Below are 18401 nucleotides of genomic sequence, written 5' to 3' on the forward strand. Positions count from 1 at the left end.
TAGGCCATAAGTTATTTCTTTGTGTGTATTGTGCTTTAAAAACCATATTTTATTTTGGATAAAGTGATAATAATTGCATAAAGTGATAATAATTCTGTGTTGGCATATTATGTATAAAGATGTAATTTGTATCACAATAATAGCTCAAGAGAGAGCGGAGGGAATAAACCTATAGAGTAGTAAAGGTTTTGCATACTTTTAAAGTAAAATTGGTATTAATCTGAACTACAGTATTATAACTTGGTAATTGTAATCCCTGGAGTAACTGTTAAGAAAACTGGACATTTCAAATAATATAATGTGGCAACTCTGGAAATCAGACTCTCATCTGTTCCCAGGGTTTTTATTGTTTCTGTTTGTTATAGTGGATGTTGGTTTAATGACTTTTTGAATGCATTCCTTAAAGTCTGTATTTTTTGTTGTGTGACCAGTGAAGTCTTTGCTCAGCTTAGCAGTCATTTGATGACTGGACAAAGATTTCCTTAGATATCATCAAATAGTGAATCTCCCAGTCTTCGCCGAGGAGCTTAATATGTGTATTGGGACACACCTTCAACACTCAAGCAGCAAGTTTACATGTCTATATTGCTTTTCACTTCTTGTTTGTGTAGAGCCTCAGGGTCAGAGAGAGGGGAGAACTTGGGGCCTTCTCAGGTCTTTCCTGAGCATCTATACAGCCCTAGATATGCATATGCCCCTAAGCATGCATATTACCCTCTAGATTCCCAGGAATGTCTTAGTTTTTCAAAGTTCCTATGGACATCTCATTCCCTAGCTAAATACTTTAGGGTGGCTGGAAGCAAGGGTGTTCTGAGCAAAATTAAGGGATTTTTGACCTTTCTGTTAATTGTTAGGGGGAGTTACTGGTGAAATTTTTAGCAAAGAAGGAGCATGACTTTATTTGTGTAGCTGAAAAAAAATCTTTGCTACTAAAGGAGCATGGATTTAAGGGGGACAACTGGAGATAAGGAGTTTAAGATTATTGGGGTGTTCTAGGAAAAAAGTGAGGAAGGCTTGAGTTAAGACTGGAGTAGAGGGAATGGAGAAAGGGGACTGGTTGGAAAAGCTCTCTTACAGATTAGACACTTCATGATTTTTAGGGTGATTTATTGGGAGGTCAATAGGTGACTAGGAGAGAATATGTCTATTCTCGGATCTGAGTAGGGAAACTAGCTGAAGGATGGGGTCATTCACCAAAAAAGCAAACAAGAGGCATAGGTTTGGGTGGACACATAAAGATGCTGATCCAAATATAGCATTACCTATGGTTATAATAACTGATTTTTTTAAATAGAAATGAGGTATCTTTACGAGGGAAATTCTGTGTGACTATGCTCCAGATAGCTTTGGATTCAGATGCTGTAATCTGTCCTTCTCCTCCATCCAGAAGATTCATCACTACTCTTATTTAGGAATGCTTTAAAGGTGCTTATTATTTGGAACATATTTGACAAAGTAAGAGGAACTTTGTCACCCTAAAGAGAGCCTGTGCCTAAATACAATAAAAATTTGTCGATCATCAATCATTTCTTGGGTGGTTTTGCCCTCTGAAAACCTAGCCCAGAGCGGATAATGGGTAAAAAAACGTTGTTGACGCTAATTATTTGGAGAAGTGTGAGTGATGATTTTTCTTTAAGCCCTGTAAATTAAATTGGGCCTAAAATGCTTGGTTTTAACATTTGGGAAACGTTGGTTTCTTTGAAATGCAATTCCTGGAAAGCGAAGAAATCAAGGAGGTGGGCGGACTGCGCTGTGGAAGAGCTTTGACCTGTTTCCCCTCTTTTTACACCTCTTCCTTTTCTGCCTCTCAGACGACCAAGTTGAGTTCAAACGAACCTTTCAGTTTTTGAGTGGGACGGCGGGGAACACCCAAACGAACAGGGTTCTCGTTTCAGCGTTCCCGCTGTTCCATTTCCGACCCGGTCACCTCCAGGCTCCGGCTAGCTTGCCGGCGTCGCAGATCTCGAGTGTGGCCTGGATCCGCAGAGGGGAGAATGGGGGGCGGGGGGAAAGGGAGGATGTCTGAGGGGCGGGAGCGGCCCTGGCGCGAACTTCCGTCCCGCCCTCCCAGCCCAGACTGGAGAAGCCCCGCGGTCCGCGCCGACCGTCCGTCGCACTCCTCCCGGGACGCCCGCCGGACTCCCGAGCCGTCTCCAATTGGCCGTCGGGGGAACGGAAGCCGAGGAAGAGCAGTGAACCCGGAAGTGCTTCGCCGCCGAGGCCCGGGCGACTCTTTTGAATGGAATCGGGCTGATTCATCGCCGGTTCGCGGAGCCAGAGCCCCGTGGAGTCTGAGCCGCCGCTGCCGCCGCTGCCGCCTCCGCTGCCTTCGCGTCACCGCAGGTGGAAGACGATAGCCCAGACCGCGGCTGGCCGATCCCCCCGGCTTTCAGGTAAGACAGGGAAGGCAGGCCCGGCAGGTCCGCGGAGACAGCCGTGCTAGGCCGCCGCCAGCCCCGCGCTTTCCTGAGTCACGTTGCCCGGCGGAGTTGCCACTGGAGGCCTGGGCCCTGAGGGAGGAGCTCAGGCTTCTGCGTCCTCCTCGCGGGTTACTCGGGTGTCTTGTAAGCTAGGTCTGGATGTGGTCTCCTCTTCCAGGCGTTTCTGCTTTGCTGAATTTAAGCGCATCTCGGGAGCCCTCTTCTCCCTATACCAGGAGAACCCTTGTCTGTGGCCTGTGTGTGTACGTGTGTCTATTGATAGTTATTCCCGTGTTGAAAAACTTCAAAGCAGCAGAGGAAACAAGGGAGAGAGAATAAATACAACTTTCCCGTTGAAGGCATGGTTGTTTTATCACCTGTCCTTCCCATAGGCCTGACCCTTTTTCTTAGTGTTAAGATTTCAATTCCCTTTAAAAACCAAACAAAACTCCCAGAGATGCCCTGGTTTTTTAACCTTGAAACTCTTCAAAGTGTGGTTTTTCTGCGGTGCCTTTTAACTTACTTTCAGTTTGTCTTAATTGTGTAGTTGTTGTGAATAGGTAATATTTCCTGTGTTCAATAAAGTAGTAATCTGCTGCTCTGTGTTACCTCTTGAAACTTAATTTTCCTGGGGACTTACTTTGTCTCTGTCAAAAGAACACAAAACGCAAACTCTTCGGAAGAGTTTGAATATAAATTTAGTGACTGAGTGAAAAATATTTGAAATTAAAAATGGTAACTAAAAGTTGGTAAAGATTCATGGGAAATTTTAAGGCAGGGAAGAAGCCTTAAAAATTAACACAGAAATGCAGTTCTAGGGTGAAAATTATTATTATTATTATTATTATTGTTTTTTACTGCCCACAAAAATCTGTTTTTAGTGCTACTACGTTGTTGATTATGTGTAAAGCCAGAAGACAGTCACTGGTAATGTTGAAAGAACAAAACAGAACAGAATACAGCTTTAGTGGAAATGATTAAGACAGTGGTGCTTTTCATGTTTTGTCTTGGAAGGGTAGCAGCTGGCTCATTTAAAGCTTATATGTTTTAAAAAATTTAAATTTAATGAGTAACTGCGCATTTGGAAAGATTAAGATACAGCAGTTCAGAATTAACTAGTTGTGTTTAGTGAAGTGATATTTAGTGAAAGGCCTGAATATTGTCTTGAATTTGCTCCAGAACATAATTACTTCTGGCCCACAGAAGAAAGTTTTGAAGTCCTCTTTCAATGAAGCCTCACCTGTTGATTTTGGAATATTATCCCCCCCTACCCCACCCCCGAAGTGCTTGGTAAATAATATTTTGCTGTTCTAATTGTAAAGCTGCATTTTAACCTGGGTTTATTTTATTTTTATGCTTGTCATGTAAATCTTATGTTTAGTATATAGGTTTAGAACTCCTGTTTGAGTATCAGGAACAAAAGGCAATTGTGTTTTTGTTTTTCATTTTATAGCAGTATTCATTTCATAATTTACTGTCCACTTCTGAAAGTCATGTGGACATTCATGGGATTTATTACTCGTGAGCTTGTCATATAGCCAGTTTGTTGCACTCATTTGATAATCATATCCTGCTTTGTGATATATTGGCATCTCCATCTGTAAAATGAGAATTGGATTAAATAATAGCTTCTGGTTCTGTGATGATAGCAATAATAGTAACAACAGTTATTGAGTACCTTACAAATGTTCCAGGCACTGTATTAGGTGCTTTGTATTTTATCTTACCACTGACTTGCAAGGTAGGTATTATCCCCATTTTATAGATGAAATCTAGATTCTAGAAGAAGGTATTTTTTTCCAGATCATACAGAGAGTAGGTTTGCTTGCCTTTTTTTTTTTTTTTTAAAGGTTTGATTTATTTATTTGTCAGAGAGAGAGAGAGAACGAGATAACACAAGCAGGGAGAGGAGCAGAGGGAGAAGCAGGCAACTCATGGATCAGGGAACTCGATGAGGGACTCCATCCCAGGACCCTGAGATCATGACCTGAGCTGGAGGCAGACGTTTAGCCAACTGAGCCACCCAGGCGTCCAATTTGCTCGTTTTTAAAAGACTGTATTTATTTGAGAGAGAGAGAGGTGAGAGAGAGAGAGAGAGAGAGAGCACGAACGGGCTGGTGGGGCACACAGGGAGAGAGAGAAGCAAACTCCCCACTGAGTGAGGCGCCCAATGGAGGCTCCATCCCAGGACCTCAAGATCATGACCTGAGCTGAAGTCAGACGCTTAACCGACTGAGCCACTCATATGCTCCTGGAGATAGGTTTTGAAGCTCAGATTCCAGTCAAGGTCTGATTGCCTTCACAGCCTTTCTGGCTCTACACTGCTTCCTTTCACTTTATATATTTTTCATGAATTTATATCATGCCTCCCCAAATAGACTATAAATTCTTTCAGTGAAAATCACTGTTTCTTAATGGCTCTATTTCTGTATCACCTTATTATGTGCGAAATGGTACAGGTTTCTCCTACTGTCTGAAAGTTAGCTTTACCCCACTTCACTTTTATAGAAGGCCTACATTATGCCTGTTTTTTGCTAACAGAAAGAAGTCTGAAGAGGATTTTCACTTTTACAAAATGTTAATTGTTTCTTTGATTTATGCCATTTCCACTCAAGAAAGTTTTAATAGGAACACTCTGCTTTTGGATAGAGGGGGAACCTTGTATTTAATGAATGTTAAATTGAATGTTGTAATTAGGAAACAGCACAAAAAAAGATGTTGTGGTAGTTCCATCTTCACTGTTCTAAACTGGAAAAAATCTTGCTTTCAAAATCGTATTTATATGATTAAATTTAATGTTGACTCTTTCTATTTCTTCCATTGAAGAAAGCCCTTAAGAAAGTCAAAGAAGTCCGTAATACTTTCCACAATTCAGAAAGCAGTGGAATTAGAAATACAGTGAGATCTGGAATACAGAAAGGATTTAGCATCAGTCTGAGAAGTAATATGGAACTGCAGCATGGGTTGGGGAGTACATGTTGAGCTAAGAAAAACAGTGATAACCTCGAACAGCTGAGAGTTTCATGATTTTGTTTGAGTTTTATGAATTACTGGAACAACAGTGTCCCTTGTGAACAGGTTGAAAAGTAAAAAAAAAAAAAAAAAAAAAAAATTTTGCCACATTCCAAATCTAGATTAAATTAATTTTGAAGATTCTGTTTTTTTAAGTTATTCATGGTTCCATACATTTTCTATAAGTATTTGAGAATTGATTTATTTCCAACATGAACACAATCTAACTGTGTCAGGTTTTAACTAGATATTAACTCAGTAGGAGATGAAAAAGTGGAAGATCATCAACTTTTTGATGTACAATCTTTTGAAAGTACCAATGCTTATTTCATACTGTTTTTACCAGTTAGGATTCTAAAGATTACTCTGTGCATGGCATATTAGTTACAGTTAAATATTTTATTCATATTATCTGATAAATTTTTAAAACGATTTTATTTACTTGAGAGAGAGAGTGAGCAAGCACAAGAGGGGGTGGGGGGCAAAGGGAAAAACATATTCCCTGCTGGGCAGGGAGCCAGATGTGAGATTCTGGGATCAGGACCTGAGCCAAAGGCAGACAGACGCTTAACCTGACTGAGCCACTCCAGTGCCCCTATCTGATAACATTATCAGTAAAGTTAATCATATCATGATAAGCTCTGGAGTCCTCTCTTTTTCAATAGGTGTAAAAGCTTGCTTTAGGTCTTTAAGTCATTGCTTTAGTCATTAAGCATCTGCCTTCATCTCAGGTCACAATCTCAGAATCCTGGGATCCAGGCCTGAGTCAGGCTTCCTGCTCAGAGGGAGGCCTGCTTCTCCCTCTCCCACTCCCCCTGTTCATGTTCCCTCTCTCGCTCTCTGTCAAATAAATAAATAAAGTCTTAAAAAAAAAAATCTAGAGGTGTTATGTTTGGCCTTTATTTCTAAGAATTGGAAGTATTGTCTTTCTTATTATAGTGTAACACTTTTAATTTTATGAACTCTTTTGCTAAATTCTGCAAAACACAAGTCCCTCCTCCAATATAATTCATTTAGTACTGCAAAATGTGCCTACTGTTTTGAAATTTCACGAAGTGGCAAACTATGTAGGAAGAAGAATCTGTGTTGTATGAACTGTAGCTTTGCTAAGGAGGGTGGTGCTGATAACAGCCAACACCCATTGTTCACTTACTGTACACCAAGCATTATGTTAAATGTAGGTTATGTCCACTGTCATCTTTAATTTTCTGAACAACTGTATAAGGTGGATGCTGTCATTATCCCTATTTTGCAGATGAAGAAACAGGCTCAGGAAAGTAACTGACCCAAGGACACACAGCTAATATGTATTAGAGACGGAATTTGAATCCTGTCACTTGTACTGCAGAGTCACAGCTCTTAACCCGGATATAAGAGATGCATAACATAAAACTTACCATTTTAACCATTTTTAGAGGTACAGTTCAGTGGCATTAAGTACACTCATGTGCAACCATCACCACCATCAATCTCCAGAACTTTTCACTTCCCATTGTAATACTTTTGGAATCTAGATAGCTCATAATTTTATTGGAGAGACCTTGGCTGTCATCTCTGCTTGCAAAACATTTTTTTCTTTTAGATTTATAAACGCTAGTTAGATCTAGTCCAGTGATTATTTTTCACTTCTACATTATCTATTTCTTTTTGCTTTGCTTTGTGGACACTTAAGCATTTGTCCACATAAGAACTTCATTAACAGCATAAAAGATAAAAGAATAGGGATGCCTGGGTAGCTCAGTGGGTTAAGCCTCTGCTTTTGGCTCAGGTCATGATCTCAAGGTCCTGGGACCGAGCCCCACATCGGGCTCTCTGCTCAGCAGGGAGCCTGCTTCCCCCTCTCTCTCTGCCTACCTGTGATCCTTCTCTCTGTCAAATAAATAAGTAAAATCTTAAAAAAAAAAGATAAAAGAATATGTTACTAACATATCTCTGTAGCAAAACAAGTTCTTGTTGTAAAATAGTGTGTAATTCAGCCCTTGTTGAATACCCACCTAGATGAGAACACATTTCTTTTTTAGTCTTAGAAATACATTGTTCACTCATTGATCCACTTATCAAATAATTTTTGTCGTGAGATTCAGGTAACAAAATAAACCATTTTAAAGTGAATAGTTCAGGGGCGCCAGGGTGGGCTTATTTGGTTTAAGCATCCAACTCTTGGTTTCAGCTCAGGTCATGATCTCAGGGTCTTGAGATCAAGCTGGTCGACAGGCTCCCTGTTCAGCTTTAAGTCAGCTTAAGATTCTGTCTCTCCCTCTCCTGTACCCCTCTCTTCACTCACAAGCATCCATGTGCTTGCACTCCCTCTCTTTCTCTCAAATAAATGAATCTTAAAAAAACAACAACAAAAAAAAAACAAAAAAAACCAAAGTGAACAGTTCATTGTGGTTTAGTACATTCAAAGTGTTGTGCAGCTACCACCTCTATCTAGTTCCAAAACATTTCCATTATTCTGAAGTAAAATCCCTTACCCGTTAAGCAGTTTTTCATGTTACTCCTTCCCTGTAACCTCTAGCAATCACTAATCCTTATTCTTTTTCTATGGATTCAGGTATTTGGGATATTTAATATGAAAGGAATCACATAGTTTGTGACCTTCTGTGCATGTCTTCTTTTACATAGCATAATGTTTTGAGGTTCAGTCACATTATCACATGTGTCAGTACTACATTTCTTTTTATAGCTGCATGATATTCCATATGTTCCATTGTATGTATATTCATACTGGAATTTGCTTTGTCCTTTTACCCTTTGGTGGACATTTGGGCTGTTTCAGTCTTTGGGCTCTTGTGAATAATGATGCTGTAAACATGCATGTACTTGTGTTTATTTTGAATACCTATGTTTAATTCTTTTGGATATATATCTAGGAATAGAATTGCTCGGTCATATGGTAATCCTTTGTTGAATTTTTGAAGAGCTCCCAAACTGTTTCCAGCACTCCTTGGTTCTTAAGTTCGAGAAAATTAATGTAAGGTATTGTTGTCTGAAGATGTATAGTCTGAAATTTTGTTTATACCAGTGATTCTGAATTGGGAGTGATTTTGCCCTTCCAGGAGACCTTTGACAATGTCTGGGGACATTTTCGATTATCATGACTGGGTGGGTGCTACCAGCATCTAATGAGTAAAGGCCAGGGATTCTGTCAGATATCCTATAATGCACAAGACAGTCCCCTACCAAAAAAAAAAAAAAAAAAAAAAAATTTGGTTCTGAATGTCAACAGTGCTGAAGAAACCCTGGCTTATACCATCAGTTTTATTGTTATTGTTAGAGACTAGAGTGCTGTTACCTGTTTCTTTACATTCACCTTCTCTAATTGTTGTGAAACTTTTTCTCTGTCAGTTCTCCTCTTTGACATTATGGATATAATACAAAAAATTCTGAATTTTCAGCTGTGTTCAAATGAAAGCTTAAAAGACTACAGAGATTGTGTCTCTAGTCTTTTATATCTTCTTGAAAGGTGGAGAAATGGCTTTGGGCAGCACAATAAAAACTGAAGGATGAAACAATAGCAATAATGTATTTCACTATTGCATCATTTTGAGTAACTCTTATTCTTCCATTTTCTTGTTATTTTATTTTATTTATTTTTTTCATTTTCTTGTTATTTTAGTCTTTCTGCCGTAGTTGGGAATAATTGACTAAGACATGAGGAACTAATTCCTATGATAGTGAAATAGCAAACTTTCAAATATAGGAAAAATAACATCACTAAGATTCCATAATGTATTATGGATTTATAATAATGTGCAATGGAACTATATGGTAATTGCACAATAGAATGGTCTGTTTAAAAATATGAGTAAATTTTCTCTTTGTTCTTTGAAACACCTCTAGAAATACATGTCAATGAAGTGTCATGACATGGCAATTCTTACATAAAATTTTGAACTGCTCAAAAAAGTCATGAAATGTCAATTCTTACATGTATTTAGAACTGCTCAAAAAAGAAACTTAAAAACAAAATTTGTATGTGGGGTAATCCTCTGCTCTTTAGCCTCCTGGGATGTTATTTCTTTCCATATTTTCTGGAAATGGTGATTAAAATCAGTTTTGATTTCTATTTCGCTTTTAGGAATTTTGCTTTGTTTAAAGCTCGTGGCATATTTTCCTCCATAGGTCTCAAAGTAATTATATCTTATTTACTTTTTTTAGGAGTGAGAGAAAAAAAATACTTGGGAAAAGTTATACCTGCCAGTATAAGCAAGAGCTTGAATTAAGAAGAAATTTGTCAAACTCAACGAATTGAAGCTTAACACCTCAAGAGTTGTAGTCACTGACCAGGTGAGAATTAAGAATGTATATACTTTTACCTATTCTTTCAGGATATGATATAAAGATATTATGAAAACATATTTTTTAAACACACATCAAATTATAAATATGTAATACCCAGATTTAAGAGCTCATGAAAGTCATTTAGATAACTAGCACTTTTGTTCTTATTTGCTTTCTATAAACTTTTTTTAAAAAGTAGTGTGATATAGAACATTTATTGATATAATTCATTTCCAAATGTTAGTATTTTTATTAAACCTCATTATGTTATCTAAAATGTTTTAGTTTGTTAAATATTTTTTCCTGTTTGCTGAGACATCTAATTTTACTAAAAACACAAATTTGACCTGCCAGATTTTCTTTCCCTCTGCTCCCCACATTGCTCATGTATATTCACAGCATCTGGAGTCTGTGTAAAGTCATAAGAAACAACACTGGGGAAATAGATAAACTAAGCACAGCTGGGAATCGACTTTGGCCTGGAATATATATAATATCTGTAGTATACTGTATGTTAGTTTTTTTCTGTTTGTTCTTTAAGCTTGAAATGGTCCAAAAGAATTTTTTTTTCCCTTTGGTAATACATTTTAGAGAAATATTTTTAATATTTTCAACTATTTGGGTTTTGCCCCTCTATTTATAGCCTTTAAAAAGTGCCATGTATTGAATGCTATATTCGAGTTGAGGAATTTTAATGAGAATTTGATGGAGATTCTGTTGGTAAATGCTGCTCTTAGAATGTGTTAAGGTTATAAAGCAGAAACTTTGTCTGGACTAGCAAGTTTTCTTATGTGCCTTTCATTTTTTAAAATGAATTTATCCATTGTGAATCTCACAGACTTGTTGATATAAAGTTCTTTATAAATTGTTTATATAAAATTCAAAAATAGCAGAACTAATCCATGCTATCACAAATTGAAATTCTGTCTTTGCACGGTGGTAGGGACTGGAAGGGGAGCGTGAGAGGTGTTCTTAGGTGGCCATAATGTTGTTTCTTTATCTAGGTGGTGGTTATGGGAGTATGTTCACATTTTGTGAAGATTCCATGGCTATGTCAGTTGTGCATTTTTCTGTATGTGGACATGGATAAAGTTTGCAATATTAACATTGTTAAATTTAGGAATAAATTGTTAGCAGAATCAACAAACATGATTAAGCTGTAATGTAATGATCATGAGTACATTATTAATTTTGAGTTTATATAGCAGTTCTAGCTAGTAAAACAGTATGAACAAATGACTAATTCATTAGCATTTAATTTAGAATACAAATTGTAGTAATAACCATTATCTAAAGCATAAACTTTGAAAAGGAATTTTAAGGCACGGTAGCAGTTTTCAAGTAGAAGAAATGCTTCATTGTCACTCTTAAAGCATTTAGTTGCACTGATACTAGTTTTCTAGCATTTGGTTATACTTTTTTGTGTAGTTGAGGTCATAGTGATACTCTTGCTATTTCTTTCCTTTGATTTCTTCTGAGTTTTTCAAGCTTTTAAGAATGTCTTCTGTAGTTATTCTAGATATAAAAAACAAATCAGATTGATACTCTTAAGTTAATCTTTGTATTGATTAACTCTGAAATTATCATTGAGAATAGCTGAATTTCCTTAGTGAAGAAGGTGTATATCTCCATAACATCTGAAATAAGGCAAAATATCTGTGTAGGTTCTAGAACACTATCTTAATGCATTTAATGTTTACTTTATAATATTTCTTTTAGTATAATGAGTTCATTTTAAAAAAGCCTTTGATGCTAATTCAGAGATCCATAATCTGCTCACAATGTCTTTCACATGTAGTTTTGATGATAACTGACAAGCTGTAAGTTAATTAGCACAGAACTTACTAATGAGGATGTTAAAATTTAATTTAAAAGTGAGGATTTTTATTTGTACACTCAACAAATTGAAGGAAATTCAATCATACATATGATAAGCATTTCAGGCACTTTTTCCTCATTCAGGTACTTTATTAGATAACAATGAGAAAATATAATTAACTTAATGATAGCAAAGTTTTGAAAGTATGCTAAGATTGCTTGTCTTTAAAACCAGGGATAACCCAAAACCAAAGCAGTAAAGTAAGGTCTGTTAATTAGCATGGAAGACAGCTTCTTGAATTAATATGTGGTGTTAATTAACAGGAAGTCTGATGTTGTGTTGTAATTACCACCAATATTTTTGACATACTGAGTGACTGAAGGTGAATTATATAGATAGCAATTGAGTAAACACTTTGGTGCTTAGGAACGTTTTCCTTTGTTTCTGTTTTCTAGAAATATGGACAGACTTCTTAGACTTGGAGGAGGTATGCCTGGACTGGGCCAGGTTAGTATATAGACTTTCAGTATTTCTTTGTTTGTAAACTACACGTCTTTCTCTAGTTATGCAAAGAGAAAGAAATCACTCCCAAGAAAATCATCTCATAGGTAACCTTATAGTAAGAAGCTGGTTGGTTGGTTTATGGCTGGTTGTTGTATTGCAACACTCAATACATGAGGGTAACATTTCCTATTATCTTAATTTAATTTTCTCCTAAGAATAAGAATTTTCTCTGTTTCTTTTATTTAAAATTTGGGGATATGTAAGGTTCTCCAACTTAACTTTTAATAAAAAGTAAAAAGGACTCAAAGCTTATTATCAAAGGACTCAAGCTTATTTCTGGGTTTACAATGTAGACTTTAGAAGTAACACACGGAAAAGTAAACATGGCATATTTTTGGCAAGATCCAGAAAACCGACCCATAGAATGTTTGTATGTACAGTTTTAATACTGTTAAATTCCTTCTGGTAGTTACAATAGAAGGCTCAAATAATATGTAATATCTCTTTTTCTTTAAATTTGGAATGTATGGTTTCTTTTACATTCTTATTAAAATTAAATTTTTTCAGTTTTAATATTATCATCTATCTTGTTTCTTGCTGTTGGGCAAATGGCCTCTGCATAGATTTTCTAATCTCAGAATATTTATTCTGCTTTAGGTGAGGCAGAAATTTTTGCTTTTTTTGAGTTCTACACTGATTATCTTTCCAGTTTTCCATTCATAAAAGTGATAACTATGTGTTGTCCTTTCCCGAGACTTTTATGTAACATAATGTTTTATGACCAAAATTTAGGAGTATTTTTATAACGTACTTTTATAACCCTTATAGCTTCCAGCTTTCCCTCATTTTCTTATCACGATTGATCAGTTTGTCTTTCTTCGTTTAAAGTAGTCTATATTGGGGCACCTGGGTGGCTTGGTTGTTAAGCATCTGCCTTCAGCTCAGGTCATGATCCCAGGGTCCTGGGATCCAGCCCCTCATTGAGTTCCCTGCTCAGCAGGAAGCCTGCTTCTCTCTCTCCTGCTCCCCCTGCTTGTCTTCCTGCTCTTGCTATCTCTCTCTCTGTCAAAAAAGAAAATCTTAAAAAAAAAAATAGTCTATATTTTGTGAAAGAAACAGTTTTGTTGGGGATTTCATGGTTTTTCAGTGTGGAGGCACTTTCATAAGAATTCCTTAAGTAGGTCTGTCTCATGGGTTCTACTAATAAACTTTTTCCTTTTGGAAAGTTGGAATCATTTTGTGATTCTGTGTTGTATCCTTGTATAGACTTCAGTTATTTTTCCTTTTTTTTCCCCCAGTTTTTACTTTTTTGGGTGTTGACTATTTCTCATGTTCCTTTACTATCAGCCTATTTTGTTACAATTCTTCATTTTTGTAAGATATGTGTAATATATTCTCTTAAGAAGCCTAAGCCTTGAGTCGTCTGGGTGGCTCAGTCAATTAAGTGTCCAACTTTTAATTTTGGGTGAGGTCATGATCTCTGGGTCTTGGGATTGAGCAGTGCATCGGGCTCCGAGTGGTGGGCAGGGTCTGATTGAGATTTTCTCTCTGCTTCTGCCCCTACCCCGCACGTGCGCATGCTCTCTCACTCTTGTTCTCTCTAAATAAAATCTTTAATAAAAAGAGGCCTAAGTCTCTGGGAACTTGACCCTTCCAAAGCTGTTTCCATACTTTCATAAGCATTCTAGATAGCTTTTAGAATTCCCTCATTTATTCCAAAATTAGCAATAATGATGTTAAGGCATATCAAAGTGTCAGAAGTGAGCTGAGGTGGTACATAGGTACTGCAAATTTACCTGCAAAATATAGGCAATGGTACTCCCTTTGTAGAATTCTTTTTTTTTTTTTTTAAGATTTTATTTATTTATTTGTCAGAGAGAGTGAGCATAGGCAGACATAGTGGCAGGGGGAGAAGCAGGCTCCCCGCTGAGCAAGGAGCCTGATGTGGGACTCGATCCCAGGACGCCGAGATCATGACCTGAGCTGAAGGCAGCCACTCAACCAACCGAGCCACCGAGGCGTCCCCCTTTGTAGAATTCTTAAAGGAAGTTGTGTCAAATTTAAATACCGAAGTACCTTTTCTTAAGCATTAGATGAAATAAATTACATATCCATGTTAGAAATCCATGCTGGGAAATTGCTGGATGTGAAATACAGTTTTATTGACCAGAAATTGAGCTATAGCATATCTCAGTGACCACTGCAAACCTTTGTAGTAAGTAAAAAATTTAAGTTTGATTCAATAACCTCTCCTTGGTATCTGATAATTTAGTCACATTATGTGTCCTGCATTCTTAATTGAACTTAAAAATATGTTGTTTGAGAATCTGTTATTCCAAGTAAGTATTTCATCTTCCCAGTTAGATGACAAACTCTCAATGGGATAATTTGTGGGGTGCTTGTTTCTGTGATATCTTCTCTATCAAATAATAGCGTTTGAGTGTTTGCACTGCGCTCAGTGCAGAGTCTGCTTGTCCCACTCCTTCTGCTCCTCCCACAACTCACACTCATGCTCTCTGTCTCTAAAAATAAATAAATAAAAATATAAAAAAATTTTTTTAAATTTTACTTTTGTTCTTAATTTAAGATATATCTTTGCAGTAGATGTCAAGTGTATTTTTTAATATATGGAAGCAAAATGTGTGTTGTTTATTTTTAATAAAGTAAAAAATATTTGAGTTAATAGCTTTTCTTTCCATTCAGTAGTACGTAGCAGCCAATAGAAGTGGAAAAGGAGACATAAGCTCCAAAAGTAAATGGGTAATTTTACTGTCTTACCACTTAATGGAAAAGTTAGAATTTCCTTAAAGATGGGGCAGGGATACTTGCTGGTAAGTTTGCATATGGTCCTGTGAAAACATGAGAATACAAACAACAGGGTTCTTCATTCTGAGAACTCTGAACTTTCTCTGAAACGAAATGATTTCTCTTCTCCATGGCTAATCCTTCCACTTTTTCTCTGATCTTATCCTATATTGAAGCCTTGCTCATTTGCACTAGCCCTTTTCTCTGTGTACAAAAATGTCTGTCTGTATCCAGAAAACAACAAAACTTCACTGTACCCTACCACTAAGCTTTTCTTATATTTCTAGAATTCCTGAAATAATAGCTTATACTCACAGATTATACTTCCTTACCTTTGACTCTTGTGAGGTTGTGTACTGGCCTTCTCTTCCATTACTTTTCTGGAATTGTTCAAGTTGCCAAATCTGTTGGCCTAACTTTGAATTCCTTTTCACTGGACTTTAATATTTTTTTAAAGATATTAATTTATTTATATGTCAGAGATAGAGAATGAGCAAAAGCAGTGGAAGCAGCCAGCAGAGGAAGAAGCAGGCTCTCTGCTGACCAGGGAGCCTGATGCAGACTCAGTCCCAGGACACTGAGAACATGACCTGAGCTGAAGGCAGATGCTTAACCAACTGAGCCACCCAGGCATCCCTGGACCTTAATATTTTAATACTGTTCACAATGTCAGTATTAAAACTTTTTCTTCCATGCGCTTATCATGGTACTTTTTCTTAGTTCTTCATTATTATGTCTGTACCTACAAAAACAAGTTGAAGATTTTTTTTTTTACATATTACACTTCTAAATGTTGAATAGGGGTGCCTGGGTGGCTCAGTGGGTTAAGCCTCTGCCTTTGGCTCAGGTCATGATCTCAGGGTCCTGGGATCGAGCCCCGCATTGAGCTCTCTGCTCAGCGGGGAGCCTGCTTCCCCTTCTCTCTCTGCCAGCCTCTCTGACTAATTGTGATCTCTCTGTCAAATAAATAAAATCTTTTTAAAAAATGTTGAATAGCGATAGGCTAACATCATTAAATCTATCCACAATCCCATAATTATAAACTTTTTTTAAATTTCTTTGTCAGAGAGAGAGAAAGAGGGAGCACAAGCAGGGGGAGTAGCTGGCAGAGGGAGAAGCAGAGTTCTTTCTGATCAAGTGGTCCAATGTGGGACTTGATCCCAGGACTTTGGGATTGTGACCTGAGCCAAAGGTAAATGCTTAACCTACTGAGCCATCCAGGCATCCCCAGTATAAACTTATTAGTAGTTTGAAGTAGAAACAAACAGATTTTTTCCAAGAGATTTATTTATTTATTTAAGAGAGAGAGCATACAAGCTGAGGGAGAGGGAGAAACACTCTTTGCTGAGCAGAGAGTCGGATGTAAGGCTCAGTCCCAGGACCCTGGGATCATGACCTGAGCCCAAGGCAGCCCCTTAATGGACTGAGCCACCCATGTGCTCTACAAATAGATGTTTTATTAGAAATATTAAAATTTGTTAACTAGTAGCTTTAAATTTCAAATGTATTTTTTTATTTGCTGAGGTGTTTATGAACTTGAAATTACTGTAAGATATGAGATGATTTATTAAAAGCATTTACTGCTTTAATTTGGGTACTTGGTTATCTTTATTACTATCCCAACTTAGGTCTTGGCAACTAAACTTTCCAAAATCTGTGAAGATAAAATGCAAGAGATAGGCCTAGTCAAAGCATAGTCTCCAGTCTCTAAAAGGTTTTTATTGTCAGTCTTTGGGTCCATTTTAGCTTTAGAAACAGCCAAGGTAAGCTTTTAAGGTAGGTTGAAAAGTAAATGAATTCTCACAGCCCCTGTGTGGGTCAGTCTGTTAGGGTCCGACTCTTGGTTTCTGCTCAGGTCATGATCTCATGGATGGAGATCTCATGGGGCAAGAGGTGAAACCCCGCCTCTGGCTCCAAACTCAGTGAGAATTCTCTCCCTCTGCCCCTTCCTGTGCATGTGCTATTTCTCACCAGGATAAATAAATCTTTTTTTTTTTAAAGAAGGAAGAAAAGAAAAGTAAATGAATTCTTAAATGAAATGTCAGTAACATCTGTTAGCTTATATTGTATTTGAATTTGTTCTGCCAGTATCTTGATTTTCTAAGAATATTGTTACTTAACCTAAGTATGTTACATTCTACTCTGTATCCTTCTGATTTTAGTATATGTGCTGTTTGGAAGCCAGCACAGTATGCTACATTTTAGTAGAGACACACCAATTATGAGTGGATACTAGTGTTCATTATAAATAATGTGATTTGAAAGTATAGTGGAGATAGGGTTTCTTTTTTTTTTTTTTTTTTAAAGATTTTATTTATTTATATATATGGCAGACAGATTACAAGTAGGCAGAGAGGCAGGCAGAGAAGAGAAGAGACATGACACAGGCTGAACTAAATACATATACAGACCTGTGTTGCCTGTAAGTTCTCAGTTTGTATCTTTCTGATACAGAGACAGTAATTTCCAGATGCAAAAAAAGAGGAGAAATACTATAGGTGAATGATCAGAGGAGGCTTTCTGAAAGTGGTGAGATGTAAGCTACATTTTTGAGGGAGTATTTCAGGTGGCTTGATTTAAAAAAAACACACACACACAAAAACCCTTCCTGAATTGGATGTACTGTTTTATTTGTTAAAACTCCTGAATCCCTATAGTATGTGGATTTTGTGTACATAACTAATAATCATTTTTCTGTTTCCATGGGTCTTTGAGTAGAAATGTTCTTTCAGTTATTTGTCTTCTGGGTTTTGGTCTGATTTTTTTTTTTTTTTTAAAGATTTTATTTATTTATTTGACAGAGAGAGATCACAGTAGACAGAGAGGCAGGCAGAGAGAGAGAGGGAAGCTGGCTCCCTGCTGAGCAGGGAGCCCGATGCGGGACTCGATCCCAGGACCCTGAGATCATGACCTGAGCCAAAGGCAGCGGCTCAACCCACTGAGCCACCCAGGCGCCCTGGTCTGATGTTTTATAGAAAAGATTAACTTAACATAAGAATGGGAAAAAAATTCCTGGAATAAATGAGGAAATAATACCATTTTCACAGATGAGGAGTCTTAATATCACATGCCAGTTCTCCAATTTAATCACAGATTCAGTGGAGTTCCAGTAAAAATATAAACCGGAATTTTCATGGAATTGGAAAATTGATCCTAAAATTCATATAACAAAAAATAATTCAAGAAAATAATTTAGAAAGGAAAAAGAGACTTGCTCTACCAAATATCAAAATATATTTTGATGTTATATGACTTAAATAAGCTAATATTGGCATATAGATAGATCAGCATAATCAAGCAGGAAGCCTAGAAATAGACTCATGCATATATGGGAACTTGATTTCTAATAGTGATTGTATTAAAAATTAGTGAGGAAGGAGCGAGCTGAGTGGTTCATTAAATGATGCTGGAACAAGTGGTTTTCTCTATGGGGGAAAAACTAATACTAGATTCCTACCTGTTTTATATACAAAAATGTATAGTATGTGGATTGAGACATGATTGTGAAAATCAAACTTTATAATTTAGGAAGACACACCAATTAGGATGGCTATTCA

The 18401-nt window shown here is 37.1% G+C and overlaps 1 protein-coding gene across 1 annotated transcript in view; it reads left to right on the forward strand.

The window, feature by feature from the left end:
* Positions 1-2083: 2083 nt before the first annotated feature.
* Positions 2084-18401, forward strand: part of PSMD14 (proteasome 26S subunit, non-ATPase 14) — a 100769-nt gene continuing 84451 nt past the window's right edge. Inside the window, exons 1-3 of the mRNA XM_059394072.1 lie at positions 2084-2393; positions 9594-9722; positions 11991-12042. Of these exons, the coding sequence (XP_059250055.1) occupies positions 11995-12042 (48 nt within the window). The 5' untranslated portion in view covers positions 2084-2393; positions 9594-9722; positions 11991-11994. The remainder of the gene's footprint in view (positions 2394-9593; positions 9723-11990; positions 12043-18401) is intronic.

Source organism: Mustela nigripes, chromosome 3 (genome assembly GCF_022355385.1).
Source record: "Mustela nigripes isolate SB6536 chromosome 3, MUSNIG.SB6536, whole genome shotgun sequence".
Classification (NCBI taxonomy): Eukaryota; Metazoa; Chordata; class Mammalia; order Carnivora; family Mustelidae; genus Mustela; species Mustela nigripes.